The following is a 19,425-nucleotide window of genomic DNA, read 5'->3' as shown; positions in this document are numbered from 1 at the left end:
GGAAAATCTTCGCACAGATTTGTATTTCTGAATAAATAAATACATAAATAAATAAATGGGGGAAAAAAATATGTGTGGCCCGGCTCACCATTGCCGTGATGTTGTATTTGGGGACTGTAGCATAGTGAGAGCTGAGGGAAGGGAAACTTGTAAAAAATCAAAGCCTTCTTTTATGGTGCTTGTTTAATAACCAGGTGTAGCAGGGGAACATGGGAAATGGCTCTTAACCTTGAAAATCAGCTTGGAAAAAATGCTGTGAAAAGGATTTATGCGGTGACAAGTTTAACAATCCACTGAATCTCTTTTTCTCTCTAGTTGTGAACTGTTAGAACTCTCCCATAGTAAAATAGTGTAAAACACCCAGAAAAAAAATGTGCTTTCATTAATACTTTTTAGGAAGGAAAAAAAAAAAAAGCTTTTTTTGAGGGACTAAGTTTTAAAAGATTTTTTTTTTTTTTTTTTTTTTTTTTGGTATGGTAAAATTTGCGAGAGCTACTTGTAATTCACCCAGTAGTTGGACTTTGTTTTAGTATTTGAGTTTCTCATTGTTTTCTTTGGGGCTGCCTTTATCTCTTCTTTTTATTTTTCTCTTCTTTGCTTAAGCTGATTCACTATTGACTTGATTTTTTCTCCCCACTGATGAATGAAATGTGATGTGGTTATGTGGTTCAAATCAGTTGGAGAAAAACAAATTGTACTTCTTGTCATCTGTGTCAGGAAGAAGTTTTGAATATTAAAACATATTAAACACTCTGCATATTCTTGCAAAACAATATTATTTCCACAGTATCCTTTCATGGAATGTAATATGGTTGGTCTGCTTAATTCTAGTACTAGGATCCCATTGATTAACAGCGCAACCTTTTCTTGTTGATGGTATGATTGAGTGGCTTTTCCAGGAGATGACATCCTGTGTCTAACATGGCTGAGTGCTCAGGCTTTGAGCAGGCTATTAATGTGCATCATATCGTATCTTTCCTTGCACTGTTATTGTCACTTTTAATCGAACCTGTCTTTTATTACCCGAGTTTTTACTGCCATTTGGCTGTAACTCATTTCCTTGTAATTAGGTATCCCTGAAATACAGTTTTCTTTGTGCTGATAAATACACAGCACAAGTTACACAAGTCCTTCCAGAGGACTTTCACATTCTGTAGGAAACAAGGATTGGAAGCTGGCATCCCCCAAGGCAGGATTTGGCAGCGCTTTGAGCACTAAAAGCAAAGAGGCTGTGCCTGGGGAAGAGCTGGCATGGGCTGAAAAGAGGAGAAGGGAGCCACCATGCAACCAGTGTAATTCAGAAGGAATAGGGAGAGAAAACCCCTTTTTCTGTCTTGGCAGTCTCAGTCTGTCTGCTGAATGTAATTGAAATGAGCTTGTTCATCTCAGCATGACATTAAATGGCACAGCTTTCCTCCGGAGCAAGAGGTGGGGCTCCCTCTCATCTCCAACAGCCCTGCTGGGAAGCTGGGAGGTGGTGCAAAGGGCTCTAACACAGCTCAGGGCCTTCTCATGGGAGCTCCTGCTCTGCGTATGGCTGCACCTGTCAGGCTGGGATTGATATGCTTGAAAGGGAGCCTGTCCATCCAAGTGCTGTTTTAAGTGAAAGACGAACTTGTTTCTGAGCTAACAAAGTGGCTTACTGTTAGCCAGGCATCATATAGCTCTGCTAAATGTACTGCTGCAGTAACTACGTGTAACAGGTGTACTGAAGGATGCACTGTGATGTAACTGTAGAGCTGCTATTTATTTCCACGCGGAAGGTGTTTAGTTGTAATTTGTTTCTGATACTTGGGCGTAAGTTTTCAAGCAGCTTTACACAGAGGTGTAAAATCGCCTCTTAATTAGTATTGAACCTCCTGGGAAGGGACTGCTGACTCACAGCACAACTCACTTGTGGGCTGCTGTGTCATTTGTCATGTGCTGCTAAGCAACTCTTAGATATTAGAAACCATCCATCAGCACTTCCCTCAGCTGGATCCAGACTGACAGCTCACAAATGAAAGCCTCCAAAAATCAAAGTCAATCTTCTGAGCCATTTGGTCCCTTGAGACAAATGTTTCATGTGGAATAAGCTGAATATTAATGGTACTGGTGAGAAAACAGACCTTTATAATCATTTATATCTTTTTCTCTTCTGCCTTTGTTTTTGCTCGGAGTGTCTGGATACTCTTCTTTGGCTGTGCAGTTCTCCACAGGGTTGAGCTCCAGGCATTTCAATGAGTTCTTGCCCCTGTTACAGCTCCTCTTAAGCTAACAGAACCACAGCAGCAAATGGGGGCCTTTGTGTCCTGGATCCAGCCATGGAGGTCTTGAGGTTGTGGCTGGATGGCTTCAGGATGAGGATGGCTGATGCATCTGTACGGCTTTTGGAGGAGCAGGGATGTGACTTGTACCCCCTGACAGTCTGAGCAAGGTACCAAAGTCCCCCTCAGGAGCTCAATGTGGAGCCACACTGTGCTTGGGGTGGGACTCACAGGGCCCTCTGGTAGATGCTGTCCAGCCCTAAATGCCTCTATCTCAGAGACATGCAGAATCACTTTTGAATCCTGTTCTGTCCCTGTAGGCTGGGAGTTGCATGGGAAGCAGTTTGCTTCTGCTTTTAAAGACACTTCTCCAGGTGCCCCTCAGGTCTCTATAGTCATTATAACTTGGGAACGTGGCAAGCCTTAAGCATGAATTCTGAGTGAGACATCTGATGTGTGCCTGATCATCTCCATGCTGAAACTTTCTATATTACAGCTTTAGTTGTTCAGTTCAAGCCTTTAAGGGAAAACATCAGTGAATAAGTCTATTCTTACAGACTTCCAGATGATCTGTCAAAGAGCAGGGCTGCTAGTTCCAGTAATGGTAAGTGGGAAATGGAACTTGAATTTATTTATCTGTACCTCGGACACAGACACATCCCAAATCTATTGCCTTAAAATAGAGCAGGGCAGTGTAGCACTATGTGCGTGCACAGCTCAGAGACCCTTCCTGAGCAAAGTGTCCGTGGGTCATCATCTTTTTGTTGATATACAGATTTAAAGCACACAGCCTGAAGTAAGCATGTCAATGGAGAATGTTCTCCTTGTGTGGGGGTAAGCTCGGACATGTGGGTTATTATTATTTTTGGTTTTTACGCTTGTTTTGGAGAAAATTTACATTCCTTCCTGAAGGCTCATGTGAAAATGATGTCACCAGCTCTAGGCTCAGTGCAGTGTCAGCGAGGCATGAGTTGGCATAATTAAAAGAAAACATTAAGACTATTTGCTTTGGAAGCGCCTGCGGTGGGTACCTGCATTCGGACTCAAAGAAGGCATTTTCTTTTAGTGAATGTTTTTTGCATCCAGATGAAAGCAAGCGGAGATCTGCTATTTATACATTTTTACACTGTATTTCCTCAGACTGTGTCATGAGCCCGATCTTCCTGCAGCCTGGTTTGGTTGTGCTGCAGAAACCGGCCCCACGATGCTGACCCAGCATTGCTGCTTGGCCTGGAGCTGGGCCAGCAACAGCAGCTGCTCAGTAAGCACAGGCTGCCTCCAGCGTTTTTGCTGGCAGTAAGGCTTTTGCCTCCCAAAGAGCAGCTCTGCCACACCTGACTCTAAATGTCTGAATTACCTATTAACAGCCTGCACCGCTGGGGTTTTCCTCTGTGACCTGGGACGTGAGCTGAAGGTGCAGTAGGGGGTGTTGACATGAGCAGCTTGAACCCCAGTTCTGGCCAAGTATAGGATGAATCTTTAATGCCTTCTGCTTGAGCTGCATTGCGTTTTCATGCATCGTGGAAAGTGCTGCGTTCAATCTTTATTTGGGTTTTCTTATCAGGTGTGAAACGAGCTGATGGCAAAATCTGCAGTTACTTCATTTTTTTAAATGATAGAGATAGATGGCTGTAATCTTCTGTCATTTGACATGATTTTCACCCCTGTGTTTTTGTGCCCCAACAGAAATAATAGGGATTCAGATGGTAATGAGATGGCATCCAGATGCACGGCGCACACACACGCATACGCACAAAATATTGATTTAAATACGTCCTGACAAGTTGGTCAGGCAGCAATCTCAAGGAAAGGAAACTTCTGAAGTGAAAGAGAAATAATGACAATAATGAAGAGGCAGAACATTGATTTTAATGTGTAGCAGCAGAATGAAGTTCTGGGTACGATGAATCAGAGGGGGGAGCTGGCGGAGGCTCACGCTGTGATTTGTTGCATACATTTGTTTCCATTTTTATTCATTAGCAGTGCTGTGAGCATTCAGATGAAGCTGAGAGATCTAGACTGGGGAGAAGGGGGAAGGGAGCCTGGGCTGTTAAATCCGTGATAGGTGGTGAATTTATATCGGCCAGCTTTCTAATTTCCTGTTAAATCACCAGGGCCCCTCTCTCCTTGCCTTATTTATAAAATAAATAAATAAATGGCACCGTTACCATCCCATCTCTGCATTCCAAGCAGCAGCTTGGGAGTGTTTCCATCACCTCAACAGTTTTATGGACCCTTCCTGTAAGACAGCGGGTCTTGGAGGTTGGTGCAGTACCATTAGCATATGCCTCTGCAAAATATTTCATCCTTTTGTGACTCCCTTTTGATCAATTAGGTTTATGTAGCTCTTTCCAAGTAAGTTCATAGAGAGAATCTGTGCACAGCCTTCTCTTTGTAGCACCAGGTTTATTTTCCTGCTGAAATGCAGCAGCTGTCATGATGCAGACTTAAATGTACATTAGGAAAAAAAAAAAAAAGGCAAGTACTTTACAGCAATTTCTGCACAAGCCGGTTGTGTCACAAAGGCTGTGACACATGAACAAATACAAAGAAATTCAGCCTTACAGTCTTGCCAGCTTCCTGACTTTGGCTGTGAACGTGCTTTTTGTGCTTTGGTAGCAAGAGTGCAGCCTATTTGTGCTCATGTATGTAGGGACTGACCTTTTGATCTGAAAGCCACATACATGTCATGCAATCTGCTTATAGGTACATTTAAAAGAGGGGAGAAAAGGAAAATACATTTTGCTACTTTCTTCATTTTACCGTAGCCCTGCTTTCTGTAAAAATTCAGTAATGCAATAAATATTGAGTTAAGTATTAAAGAGAGAAAGGGATTTCAGTTCTTGACAATAACGCGGGCAGAGTTAATAAGCAGTATAGATTTGTATACAATGAGCTCTGCCACCATTTAGAACATAATACAGAGTTAATTTTAGTACTGGTTGTTGATGCGATGCTTTGGGATGTTTGGGGTCCTTCTTGGAATCTGGTTGAGACACTCACGATATAACAAAAGAGAATATCTCAAAAAAGGTTGGTTGAAAACACCCCCAGACATCCCTGCAGGGATAATAAAGGCAGCAGGGACTGAATGATCTCACTAAGTGCTGTATAAAATTAGCAGATAAAATTAGGTAAAGAGACCCTGTATAGTAATAGTGGAGATGTGTTTAGTCTTTAATACAGGCAGAAATAGACAGTATGCAGAAGACTTGCTGTGTTCCTACATCTGTAGGGGAATAATTGAAAATACGATGATACTGCATGAATGGAAAGCTGCAAAAGCAGCGTTGCAAGAGAGACCAGCTAGTGTGAGCAAACAGCGGCTAATCTTGCTCTGCAGTAATAGCACTGCCACTCGCAAAGAAGTTACTGATGCTGTACTAAGAAACAGCGTGTCACAGGCACAGGGAAGTGACAGCCTACACTTGGAGGCCTGTTAGAGGCCATTAAATTAAGGGTGGCTGCTCTTCTACTTGAAATATAAGAACAAACAGAAAAGGCTCAGTAAAAAGCAGCAGATGTATTCAGGACTCTGGGTCATGAGAAAAGATAAATGTGTATGCAGTATACATTTGCATAGCAGGACAAGGGGAAATGGATTTAAGTTGAAAGAGGGTAGATTTAGGTTGGATGTTAGGGGGAAGTTCTTCACTAGGAGAGTGGTGAGGCCCTGGAACAGGCTGCCCAGGGAGGTTGTGGATGCCCCGTCCTTGGAGGTGTTCAAGGCCAGGTTGGACGGGGCCCTGGGCAACCTGATCTAGTAAATGTGTATGTTTGGTGGCCCTGCCAGGCAGGGGGGTTGGAACTACATGATCCTTGAGATCCCTTCCAACCCAGGTCATTCTGTGATTCTGTGATTCTGTATCCAGATGATAATTAGTAGGAGAGCCTCTCTCTTCAGCTCCCAGAGCTGCAGAGGGAGCCAACAAATTTTAAGGAAGATTGTGCAACGCCAGAGTTATTATGGAAAAGAGTGGGAAACTGAGGGAGAATAGGTTGAGTCGTTTAATCTTATTTATTTATTTTTGCTGAGACGTACTGAAATATGAAGGTGAAGCCTGCTGCATGTGGCCAAGGGACAGAGGTGGCAGCCCTCATGCAGCTCTGCAGGCCTCCCTGCTGCTGGATGGCTGCCCATGGGCCACGGCCCACTGCAGCATTCCTCAGCTCATCACAAAGTCAGTCTGGAAAAATACAGGCATGTAATCTCTCTCTTAGAAGATGGCAGGTTTTGTCTGACAGAAAAATAATATGTATGTATAAAAATAATAAAAAAATAAATAAAAGACCAAAGCTGATAAGTACATATACATGCTTTTAAGTGTTAACTTTATCTGGCCAGGCAGCAAAGTTTTTGAAGAATATTTCATTTAGAAGGAGCTATTAAAAAAGTGATAAATGACAGTGTGACACCACTAAAGCACTGATCATCCATGGAGGAATGACAGTAAAACAAGCTTGAGGTTATCTGCCTTTCACTTCTGAGACTTATGTTACAAATACTTCAACCTCTTGTCTAGGAACCTTTCCTTCATTTGTTTTCTTAACTGTTTCCTGATAACAAAATGTGGCGATAATTTATTTTTAGTCATGCCCATTACAGACGTTCTCTTTTCTTGATGTAAATAATGTGCTTTGCTCTGCTTTGCACATACACTTATCCTCTTTCTTGCTGTGGGTCCCAATTCTTCTTTCGCAGCAAAAGGGACAGGATGTGTGAGGTTGGAGCTGGGTACACATAACAACCTGCCTGCCGTTGGAATGTTGGCATTTTGTGAAGAAAGGGAAACTTTTGATCACTCGACACATCCTTCTATGGCAGCTTTGTGTAATCAAGTCACAGTCCATGCTGTTTGGACAAGATACTATACTTTCTAACCTTTTCACTGCACAGTGCATTGCACAGACCACTCTTGGTGCTCTTCTCTGCATGCTTCCTATTTTTCAGCCTTTAAAAAACAAATGCACAAAAAAATCCAAACCAAAGCATGTCCAGCATAGACAAGGGAGTTGCATGTTGAGTTCTAGTATAAGCTTTCTTACACAAGGCAGGTAGAAATATTGTCTGCACCGGCACTCCATCTTTCAGCACACAGTGATCTCATTAAGCCTGCTGTCACTGTTGCCATTCATTTACTCATCTTTTATAATCCACTCAGTCAGTTTTAGAGTTATTGTATTCCAGGATGCTCTCATTGGTACTACAGGCATGGTCTGTGTTCTTTGTTCTTAGACATTCTATTTGGATACTTGTGTTGGTTTGGATGAGCCAGGTCCCAGCAGACATACAGGATAAACTGTGTAACTTTTCACTGAACAATTATGAGGAAAGTATATGATAACACACACTGGTTCTTTTACAATGGGCAGTATTGAGAGAGAACCATACCAGCTCGCTTGGCTACCAGACGGTCTGGTCACAGCAACACAGAATTCATTCATACTCACTCACTTCATTTCAGAGCATTAAGCTAAACTAATGAATCCAAACTGTGCTGTGTGGTGTGGTGCTGCAGTCCCTGGCACGATGCGAAAGTCTGCAGTGAAACAGAGCACCAATCTCTACGGATCTTGATTCTTACTGTTTGTTTCTTATTGTAGATCAGAGGGTTAAATATTTTTTAAATGGTTGTAGTTAATATGGCGATTCAAGATGTCTTAGTTGCGCATTAGTTCAGTTGTAAAAATCAAGAGTCACCTAAAACAAAGAATTGGGCTCCAGAGGCTGCGTAGAAGTGTCAGTGAGAGTGTCCTTCTTCTGTGATATGATGATGTACAACAAGGTGGCACTCTGAGATTCCAAACATTAACAAGTTTGCATGAAAACCTGAGGTATCATAGAATGATTTGGGCTGGAAGGGACCTCATAGGTCATTTAATTCTAACCCCCTGCTGTGGGCAGAGTTGCTACCCAGGGCCTCACCCAGTGACTCTTTGAACACCTCCAGGCATGGGACATCCACAGCTTCTCTGGGCAGCCTGTGCCAGCACCTCATCACCCTCTGCATAAAGAATTTCCTTCTGATGCCTAATATAAATCTCTCCTTCTCCAATCTGTGCCTTCTCAAGTTGGTGCACTGTTTTAGAAGATGCCAATGAAGACCTGGTTTAGAAGATGCCAATGAAGACCCATACCATAGGCAAACATTCAGCATGTGGCCTAATTTCAGTATAGAAACCCACTCTCTGGAGCTGCTGCCATGTCTTCTTGCAGCTTTCACTCCGGTAGGAATGCAGTTGCACCAGTAAATTGGTATTTCCCTTCATACTGCAAAGCCTGTATGACTGGGAGGCCACAGGTTATTGTGTCTTCTGGCAATGGTGCTTCTTTGTGCAGCATCTGTAGAGCTGTAATCTTACAATGTCATCCTTTTTGACGGCATCTTGAATAAAAAAGCGGCCCATGAAAACTTTCTGAGTTAATTACTCAAATTCTCCTATAGAAGATTAAATGACCTTTGGTTATATCTTGGTCTCACCCCTCCAAATAAATACACATTGTGTTTCCTAGTGTGATATTCCAATTTCATGGCTGCTAAGTAAGTCAATAAAAACATGGAAAGAAAGCTGTATAGTTAGAGAGCATATAATCATTCCGCTTTTCTTCAAGTGTTTTCAGTGGACTCATAATGTTTTTGTTTTTTAATGAGAGTAAAAACAGTTGTTTTCTACTGAGTGTAGGAGCTCATCCCTGCTTCCAGTATGGTAATTTTGAGGAAGTGCTTAACTGCATTTTGTTAAAGAGCGATGTAGCAATAGGAAGGTCATCGTTTTGACTAATTGAAAAAGCCTGTACAAAGCACAAAGCCTTCTAGAATTTGTAATTACAAGAGTCTTTAACCATGTACTGCGGCATGTGGAAACTGCTTGTAAGACGGTCATCCTTTAGTTCAGAGATTACATTAAATCCCGGAGACTGTAATTATATGCATGTTGCTGGCAGGAGCCCACGCTGGGCTGATTGTGTTCATTGAACGGGGTCGTTATTGGTTGTTTCTCTCCATGAGATCTGCAAGCAGCCAAGAAAACGCAGTGCAGTTTTAATACCTATTCCTTTCACTGATTCTTCCAATTGGAGGACACACAGACCATTCTTGGTAGCTTATCTCATTACATTTTGCAAAATTATTCTTAACTGTCAGCTCAGAAGGTACAAGGACAAATTTTCCATAATGTTTTCAACAGAAAGAACTCTTTTCTATCATCATAGATCAAATCAAAAAAAGGGTACATTGACTTGTATACGATCTAGAAAAGGAGCTATGTGTGAAATGGCTCACAAGCCATCGGCTTATGGAAAAGACATCTTTCTGAATTAAATCTCAACTACTTTGCGGGTACGTTGGAAATTGCCTTTGAGAGACCGTAATGTACTTGGGCTATTAAAAGTTTCTCTTTTTTCTAGTACATGCAGTATCTTCATATTTTATAATTCTCTTAAGTCCCTAATTATTTTTAAACAAAGATTTGCAGCTAGGAAATCCTGAGAAAAGCTCAACAGCCTGCTTTCACAGCAACCGAAACAAGGCTAGGAATAGAAAGTCAGAGTTGGGCTATTCATCTCAGGGGTCCTTTGAGGACAGTGTCTCCGTTGTGAGACACCTCTCTACCTTCGTGTATCAACACAGCTTCACTGAAAAGGACAGTTTTAATGTGTTTGTTTTTTGTTTTTTTTTTTACCAATGATTCGTATGCACTAGTGAATACTGAATGCTTTTGTTGTGGTTGCTGTGAAGGATAGCATAGGGGATGCAGTTCCTTGTGCTGTCTTTTCTACGCTAGAGGGTAGTGTGTACTGGAGAGTTATTTTCATATAGAAAACATATATGTGTCTCGTTTTCTTCAATGCTACATTATACATTTTATAAAATACCATTAAATCAGACTTTTTAAAAGAATTAAATTGTGTTTGTTTGACTGTACTGTAAGCAGCCATCCCGGAGCGTGGTAGTACCGATTCTACCTCCAGTTCTTTAGTACCTGCTGGTCCAAAACTGCTAACATTGCCTGCAGCTGAGAAACTAAGGCTTTTCTATCCAGAAAGACCTAAAATGATTGTATACTTCTTTTAATGAATCTGTTCATGGCCAATCAGGCTATCACATTTATGTCACAGCAGTGGCATTTGGGCCTTAAGTCAGATCTTTAGCAGATTTTTTTCTCATCATCCGTTAACACTTCCAGTGTACTTATCTCCATGCTTTGCATGAAACACTCTGTAGCAATGACCCTCTGAAGCCAGCACACATTTTACTATTTTTAATGATCCATAAGACCTTCTGTCTGTGGGAAAATGTCCAACACTGTTGCTAATACCTGCAGTTGATTTAATAAAAATGTAAATTTGAAATACTCTCCAAATTATGCAAAGGTGACAAATTGTCTTTGTTGATAATGTGAGCACTGGGAAACCACAGGATGATTTATCGCTCTTTCCTTTTTATTCCCTCACTCTGTAGCAAAGTGGAGTCTTTGTAATGAAACAGCATCCATTGCAAAACACTTGATTGACTGGGTGTGCTGCTGCTCAGGAATACGTTTCTCATCTTTGAGATGAAAAATGGTCAAATTTTGTTTTGTTAAAATTGAGATTCTTTATTGCTAGTTCTTGATTGATATAAGAATGCATAAAATGTACTAGAGAAAACACTTCAGTTTTCAAAACAGAAGCATCTATCTGGACATTTGGTTGGGTTTTTTTTTCAGAACTAAATTAATTCTCTTTTTGCATAAAAATCTGACTTTTCATTTGAGTGATGTGCTTGGTGCCAGTGGTATCTTTCAAAATGATGCAGCGAGATATTCAGTTGTATAAAACCACTGTGAATTCACATTTCAAAATATTTTGTTTCCTCCCGACACATTCAATGTTTTATACCCATAAATCTTCACAGTTGCTCTAATGTTTTATTGAGGGTGCAGTCTGAGTGCATGCTTGACTTCATTGAACCCGCCATGTTGGCTTTCTCAAAGGAGCACGTCCTTGGTGTACATCCATGGCTTTGGCCATCAGAGTTACTCCATCAATGCTGTGCATTGCCCTCAAGATGGTGACATAAAAGCTTGACCCATAAGTGATGAGTGTGCATAGTCTAAAAACAATAGTGGCAGCTCACAGGAGCAAACTGCCTATAAAGTAAAAGTGTAGGGAGGGATGTCACTGCTTTTAAGGTGCTGCTCAGTCAGTGTGTGAGAAGATGTATTTGATGGAGGGTGTTGTGGAATTTAAGCAAGACATATATCCTAGGTTTGTATTCTAATGAATAGGAAAGGTGTAATTATTGGACCTATGTTTTCTGAATTAAAAAAATACATTTTTGGAAACTTAATTTTTTTTTGTTTTGTTTGAAACCAGAAGTTACTATCCTGCAGAATTTATATTCTTGATTGAATATTGTATTTTCAGAGACATATAGTAAGTGCATCTAAGTCTCACGCTGTGTAAAGCTGATTATTTTAATTTAATTCAGATAACTTTCATAATTGTTTTTTTTCTTTCTGTATTCCACTGGAGAGCTCAATAGCTCTTTTTCTCTTTGAGTCATTCTTTACAGCTAACATGATCTGGTAGATCTCAGCCAGAAGATGTTGTTAAATAGAAGCTGAATATTATACTGCCTGTCTTATCATAGAGAAATAAGCTTCTTTCATCTAGTGACCTTCTACTGAGTACTTATGAATATAAATTCAGTTGAGAAAACATTTGTGTATAATATATATCCTAGAGCTTATAAATAACCTTACAGTCTGCTGAAGAAAGGAATGAGTGCAGCAGTAAAAGTGATACAAATACATGTTGCTGTCCAAAAGGATTGAAATGAAAAAAGAGATTTTTGCAATAAACCTTGAGAAAATGGTAGTAAATTTTGAAGCTCTGTAATAAATAAGGAAGAGAAGTAATTAGTAAAGACTTTTACCTGTGTTGTGAGGAATATAAGTAAGTTTTCAGTATATCCAAAGGTTTTTGATTTCCTTATTATGTTGCCTACCCTTCTCCCCAACATACCTTCCTCCTTCCTTTTGACTCCTGAGCAGCCAGTTGAGTCCATCTCTAGAACTGAATGACTGATAGCTCAGAAAACGCTGTCTGATGTTTGAAGTGATTTGCTTAAGGAAAAAAACCCAAACAGCAATAAGAACAACAACAACAAACCTGGACAATGAAGAATACATGAGATGTACTTAAAATAATTTCACAACTGGGACCTGGGGAATGTGCAGTTCTGGTGATCCTCATGGTCCAATCTGCAAACAAGCAGTAAAGCCATGAGTGGATATTTAAGAGCTTTTTCCTGGATCGCTTTTCTTGAATTAACAAAAGATAGGAAAAAACTTGTAGTAAATACAATATATTGTTACATTCGGTGTTATACTTGAAGTACAAAATCTTTGCATTATGTCTTCTTGAGGAACTGAAATCTGCACATGACCTCCTTTGGTAAGGGCAGAAAAACTGTCTAAAGAAGCAAGAGCAAAAATAATCGTATTGACTTGGTAGCAAGAAGCTATTGCTGTGTTTTATAGGCTATTAAACATATGTGTCACTCATCTAGAAGCAGTAGTAAACAATATAATAAGCTTTTTGTATAAAGGACCACATCTTTTGTGTTAGTAAACCTTATCTGACCAGGTGTGCAGCTGTTTTGGTGTATGTGCCACAATTTCTGTACTGTTTCTACAGTTTTATACAAATGTATATAATCAGATTTGAGCTCAGTATTTATGCAGAAGCTTGAAATTCCTCCAGCATGAAGCATCTCTTGTGACTGTCTAGTTCTATGCACGTGTCCTCTTTTGCCTCCTGTGCTGACAGAGAAGCAACACAGGTCATGGCATCACAAAGGCAAGCAGTGAGCAATTTCTTTCTCACAGTGTAGGTGCAACCTCTTGCTGTTCTCTTCACAGCTGAAATCCTCAAGGACCTCAGAATTGTGCTCTGAAGGAGGAAAGACCAAAGTGGAAATAGGCTGTGATCTCACATTAAATAATTTTCTAGGTGAAAGAACAAAAACAGTAGCTTATTTTGGGGGTCCTTGAGGAGCATTTGGATGATGCTTTTAGAAATATGGTTTGAGTTTAGGATGGTTCTGCGTGGAACCAGGAGTTAAACTTGGTACATGTAGGTCCTATCCAGCTTGGGATATTCTGGAGTTCTGTGGGTTCTTGAGCTGATTGCTGCACTCTGAAGATGCCATTTTTGTCAGGACTGGAGGAGCTCTGCAGGCTCCTGGCAGGTGATTGCAGGCTTGGCTTTCAAAGAATTGAAGACCTGTGGGCCTGGTGTAGGCCCTACAGGTCCAACTTCACACAGTCTTCCTCATCTTTTTCCTATCTGGGAAAAAATCAACAAATATTAGGGCAACTCTGTACCATCTTTCAATAACTTCTGGTTACTCGTTAGCTAAAAGGAGCTGTTTAAAGCAGTTGATTCGTGGCATCGAGGGCAGGCATCTGGCCGGTGAGAAGGAAGTAATACAGAAGCTGGCCTGCAGAGGGGGTGCGGTGGGCTCAGAGCTCCTTCTGCATCACAAACCTGACAGAGCTATGAGAGAGGTTGTGTGCTGAGGTCGTAGCTTTGTCATTCTGTCAACTTTAGCACAGGAAAAAAATAAAGGAAACGGTTTTCTGGGTGTTAGTGGTATTAATTGTGTCAAGTCCTGGTACTTGAGCGGGAAGTTGCAAGAAGTAAAAGCGCATAGTTTCTCTTCAAGAAGTGTGTCGATGATGGAGGCTCTTTTCTTGGTTTCTTCCTTATGGAGAAGATAGGAATACACATTTCCTCTTCCCTTTCCTGTGTGATAGTCCAAGCTTTTCCATTTTCTTCTTGGCCTTCTCAATTGTACCAGTTTGCACCTCCTCCCCTGTCCTCACTGCTGTTGCTTGCCCAGTCCATCCTGTAGCAACTGAGCTATGTTATGGGGCTGCAATATGGGGCCATAACCACCAGCCCATGCTGCAGGTGCATCTGATTTTCACGCTGGTTGGATTTCACAGCTGCTTGGCACAGGGGGCACCACAAGAAGTGATAAGAAGGTTGGAGAACAAGTAACTCAATTACCTCTATCTGGTTTTAATGACAACAAAATGAAATCAATTTTCACTGGGCCTATCTAGGCAATTGCAATTGTGCTGATGGAATGTCTCACCTTTACCTTTGAAATATGGCTGCTGCTATAACCAATAAAACAAAAATAAGGAAAACAACTGCTATAATTGTTTGTAGGAGAATGCTGAGAGCAGGAGCTGCTGGTGTGGTGCAGCCCAGGCAGGAAGCAAGGAGCTGCTCTGAGTATGGAGCAACCCTGTGCTGCTCCTGGCTGTTGACAGGTGACAGCAGAAAATGTGCACCCTAACACAGGATGATGGTATTAAATAGAGCGAAGGATAAAAGATGTCAGGAAATAAACTGACCAATTTTGAAACGGAGGCAACTGAGTGGGACAGAATATGTATGAACACAGTTTTAAGTGTATCACTCACATGAAACAGAGGTCTTGGCAAAGAAATAATTATTGGTTGTTTTAAAGGAAATTACCTGATAAGGCACTTGGGTTTTGTGCATGAATCTGAGCTGGCAAACTGTACGTGGCATCTTTTGGATTGTTTGCTTTGTTTTTAGAATCAATGAGGATTTTGGTCCATGAGTAACGATGGGATGGAACTCTCACTTAAGCTGTGTGTTCCACTTCATTATTTTTGAAATGAATTGTTGAAGGCAGGTTAATTTGCTGTCTGGGTAGATGCTGGAGAATGTAAAGCTCCAGGTGGGCTGAAGAAGTCTTTCAGCATGTTACAAATGGTGCAATGTTTGGTGCAATTAATTACAAAATAAATTTGACGGTGCACTAAAAGCTGATGTGTTCTCTAGGAAAGGGGAAAGACCTGATTCACGGTGTGCTACAGTGTGCTTTCCATGCAGCAGCATTTTATTTATTTTGGTGGGATCTAATGCCTCACAGTCCTGCCCCCACACACCAATTCATCATTTTCCCTTTGCTCTCTCTCCTCCTCCCCCCTCCCCCCCCTTCATGATCTGTGCTTTAGCTGCTCTAATATACTTCTCTATGATCGTCAAAAAGGTTTTCGAGTGATAAAAAAGCCCTTTTTTTTTTTTTCCTTTTTTCTTTTCTCCTTCCTATCTGCAAGACTGTATCTTTAGTGTGCACTGATCAGAATATTTTGCATGTTAAATAAGCTCCTTCTCACCCAGATCTAGAATTTCTAAGGATTCTGCCCTGTATATTCAGAGGCAACTGTGAGCTGACAGATAGGAGAAAATAGAAAACCTGCCATGTGTGGCCGTTTGCCTGGGACAGACCCCTACAACTCTGCACATGGAGGGGAACGTGGGAATCAGCTCCCAGTGATCCCAGTGTTGTGTGCATCGGGATGCTCTGTAGCTTTTAGAGCAATGCTGCTGTGTCAGGCAGGGAGCTGGCTGTGCAGGTGGTGGCGGTGGTCGCAGCAAGCGGCACAGCCGTGCCGGATGCCACGGGTCTGATCTCTGCATCAGCCAGGAGGAATTAAGCTCTGTCACTCCCCGCTGGGGCTACCTTTCTCCTGGTATGTGCGTGAGGAATTCATACGCTGCTGCTGCTGCATTCAGCAGAGCAGAGCCCCGCGTGCGCTGTGCCAGGGAAGGCAGCGAGCAAGAATGATAGCTGTCTCTTTCAAATGCCGCTGTCAAATACTGAGGAGACTTACTAAAGGTAACGTGTTTTCCTTGTTATTCGTTCGGTGGCTCTGGTGCAGCCTTCCAGCAACACAGCCTAATGTTTGTACTTTTTAATGTGACTGTCCTTAGAATTTACTGGCAGGCAACAAAGAACTCTGGATATGGTGAGGTGCAGGGGCTCTTTCAGCTAAAATCCACGAATGTCCCATGCTGTGTTCCTGTCAGCAGAATGCATTCATGTTTTCTCTCTTCCCTCTTTTTTCAGTTGCTAACGGCAGATTTTTTTTCCCTAAGTCAAGTGCTAAAGTTATTATGGGATGTAATTGTTCTCTATTTCTGCAGACCTCTTGGAGGAGTCTCTAGTGCCTTGGTGCATGCTCTGTTTTACCTTGAACAGCTAGAAGGGGTATTCAGGACCTATATCCAGGATGAATTTTTGTCATCTCCTGTCTTTCCTAAGCTATTTCTGTGTATGCGGAGCCAAAAAATGTTCATGAGATGAGGTACAAATAGCACAGTGTGTGGTTTCTTCAGGGCTGCACCAGCAGGTCACGCTTAGGAAGTTAATTTGCCTGTTTAGTAGTGTGTGTTTGCTGTTACTGTAAATCTTTGTCGTCTCCGGTTTTATCACGCAGAACTTTAAAATACTCTTTGAATCTCACTGTGAGTCCCAAATGATTGTTGGAGCAGCCCTCTAAAAACCTGTCTGGATGAGACACTTCACCTCTTCGGAATTAAAAGAATTTTAAAACACAACTTCTTTATTTTAAAACCTGTTTAGTAAGTAATCCTTTCCTCATCTGTGTAAAAAGGTTATATTGCTTGTTTGGGGGTTTTGGCTTTTGCTTTTCTTTCCCTCCATGTGCTTATAAACTTCCAACACTGTAGTAATGCTATGTCTGCAAATCAGAACCTTTTGGTTTTTAGCTTTGGTAGGTACTGTGAAACAGTTAGTGTCCATTCCTGTGCAGCTGTAATCACGTCCATATGTAAAAGGAACTGTTTGCATCAGCCTAGCTTGAAAATTCAGAAATCTGTGAGTATTAATCAATATAGCTCAGAATCGATTAGTATTTTATTTTACAGAAGCATGAAAGAGTAGCATGCTAATAACAGCGAGGTCAGTAATGGGAAAAGAGAAGAATATATTAATCAAACTTGTATAATGCATTTTCCCGTTCTTTAGATTGCTGTATGGAGCCACCATATAGTTGAAAACATGAAATAAAATATTTATTAATCATCCCTTCCTCTGTAGATTTGCTCCTCTTTCATATCTGTGCTGGATAATATCTCTTTTTTCCTCATATGTTATGGATGTTTCTATTCTGATAGCTTTATTGTACATTTATCAAGCTACAAATAAGCATTTTTTCTTTTCCTGATTTTTGAAAAAGAACCTGATGTCTATATAAGACAGATGTGGACTCTAATTTACTCTCTCGCTGATGAGAGTTGTTGCTTCACTTAGAAACAGTTTCCCTGGAATAATCAATATTCCTCTACATCATATCCATCTTAATTCTTTCACACTTCCATCATTCAGCAGAATTCAGGCTGGTGGTTTTTGCCTTTGAAATCATCTTAGAGTCCTTTGAGACTCCTCGCTCCTCCCACTCCTGGAGGATGGTAGGGTACCACTGAATTTTTTTGCATTAGAGGTTTGCCTTATGTTTGCCTTACTACTGTTAGTCTATACAAACCCCAAACAATCTAGTGCTGTGCACATATATTCTTTTGTAAGCTTAAAGCGTGCCAGATCTGAATTGTCCTAATTGACAGCTGCCTGAATTTTCACCACTTTGAGTAAAACCTTTGTTCTTTTGAAGAACTCCTCTGCATGCCTTGGCCTTGACTTTTGCATCTCAAGCTCCATCTAGGCACTGCTCAGTGTAGTCAGAATATCAATGGACAGCGTTGGACTTTCACATGGTTAGTGTGGAGGAAACTCTTGCCTACAACCTGCCATCTCCTTATCAACTGGGAGAACCCCCTCTAAATCTTGGGATTTGCTCTGAAGGCAGTCTTCTTTGATTTAGTTTTCTCCCTCAGTACTTCCCCCCCAGCTTGTTTCTGCTGGTGTCTTTTCATTTAAGTGAATCCTGCACTTTTGTGCAGTTGCCCTAGAACAATTCTTTGCCATCTTTTAGTTCCGGCCACATGGGAAAATAAATAGGTGAACAGTAAGGTACTTGATAAGTCTTCTATTAACAGAAGTTATATATGCAGTTAATTGTACATCAAAAAGTGGAAATATTTGCTTTCATTTATTGTGCATGTCATTTTTCATGCCTGTCTTGATGAAGTAAGCTTGCAACTTCATCTCTTGTTCTTTCAGAAGATAAGGATGTAAACTGAAATGTCTCATCTGGGCAGCTGGAGACTATCCAAAAGCAATTCTTCCCAACAGGGAGATGTTCAGGCAATATTGTGTTTTACAACAATTACACTCCCCTTTTCCTGTGCTTCATCTTAACCTTTCAAAGGAAAAGGCAGAGCTGTGTCTTTGGATTGTTTTACATGCTTAATTTTTAATTTAAAGTTCTCTGAAAGTAGAGTCTTGAAGTAGCTGAGTGAATTCCAAAGCAGAAATACCCTATAGCTCTGAGCACTACAGCCCTTTGTAAAACCTGACCTGTGACCCACAGCTTCTTCTCCTTCCTATAGACATGAGAACCAGAACCCAGTGTGAAAGCACTGACCTCTGTTGTCCCAATCTTAAGATCACATTGATGTGAATGTTTTGTCTCTTCCATCCTCTGCCCTTAAACCTATACGAAGTCTGGGATGCCACAGACACACTAGCACAGACTTAATGCAGCAGTTTCTTACTTCATCCCTGTCTTCATCTCCTTCTTCTTTCCTCAGTGGCAGCCTCAACCTGAGGAGCTGCTACTTCAGCTCCTGCCTCGTGTTGCTCTCCATGGGCCAGCCTTACACAGCATGATGGAGACCAGGGCTGACCATGCCACAGCTCCCGTGCTCTCAGTTTCCCCTCATCAGGCAACCCCTTCCATTCCAAGTCAGCTGATTTGCAGCCATACTTAAAGTCTGCTTCATTTTTTCCTGACTACTTTCCAGTGAATAAACATCACTGGTTTCCTACCTGGTCCTTTTTCCCTGCCACCACAGGCCTGTGCTGTGTTGCCTATTTGGTTACAAGGACTGTCTTTACCAAGGTACCTGTGCGTCAGATCTAATCCCATAGTACTGGGAAAATCTCCCCTGTTCTTAGGGATAAAGTATGTGGCAAGAATACACAATGGGGCTTTATCCAGAAAATTTAAAACACTGAGAGATTAGTTCCCATAATGTGTACTCTTTTCAGTACCTCAGTTTGGTGAGCCATTACTTTGAAGCACAGTACATTTTCGGTAATGACATGGTACATTAGGTGAAGCTCCATATTTGTATCTATTAACAAGCACTTGTGGAGAAAGTTTAATTTGTTGATTCAATTTTTAAGAAGGATACTGTGTGAGACGGTTATCACATATGTGC

The 19,425-nt window shown here is 41.2% G+C and overlaps 1 protein-coding gene across 11 annotated transcripts in view; it reads left to right on the top strand.

The window, feature by feature from the left end:
• The window catches only part of GRIP1 (glutamate receptor interacting protein 1), a 275,417-nt gene that overhangs the window by 125,741 nt on the left and 130,251 nt on the right, over positions 1–19,425 (top strand). The window contains exon 1 of one of the 11 annotated variants that reach the window (XM_015856418.2): positions 15,687–15,958. The exons of the other annotated variants lie outside the window; for them this stretch is intronic. Within the exon in view, the coding sequence (XP_015711904.1) occupies positions 15,904–15,958 (55 nt within the window). The 5' untranslated portion in view covers positions 15,687–15,903. Of the gene's footprint in view, positions 1–15,686; positions 15,959–19,425 lie in introns of those variants that run through there. 11 annotated transcript variants of the gene reach the window in all.

Source organism: Coturnix japonica, chromosome 1 (assembly GCF_001577835.2).
Source record: "Coturnix japonica isolate 7356 chromosome 1, Coturnix japonica 2.1, whole genome shotgun sequence".
Classification (NCBI taxonomy): Eukaryota; Metazoa; Chordata; class Aves; order Galliformes; family Phasianidae; genus Coturnix; species Coturnix japonica.
This window is presented reverse-complemented; position numbering and strand designations above follow the sequence as displayed.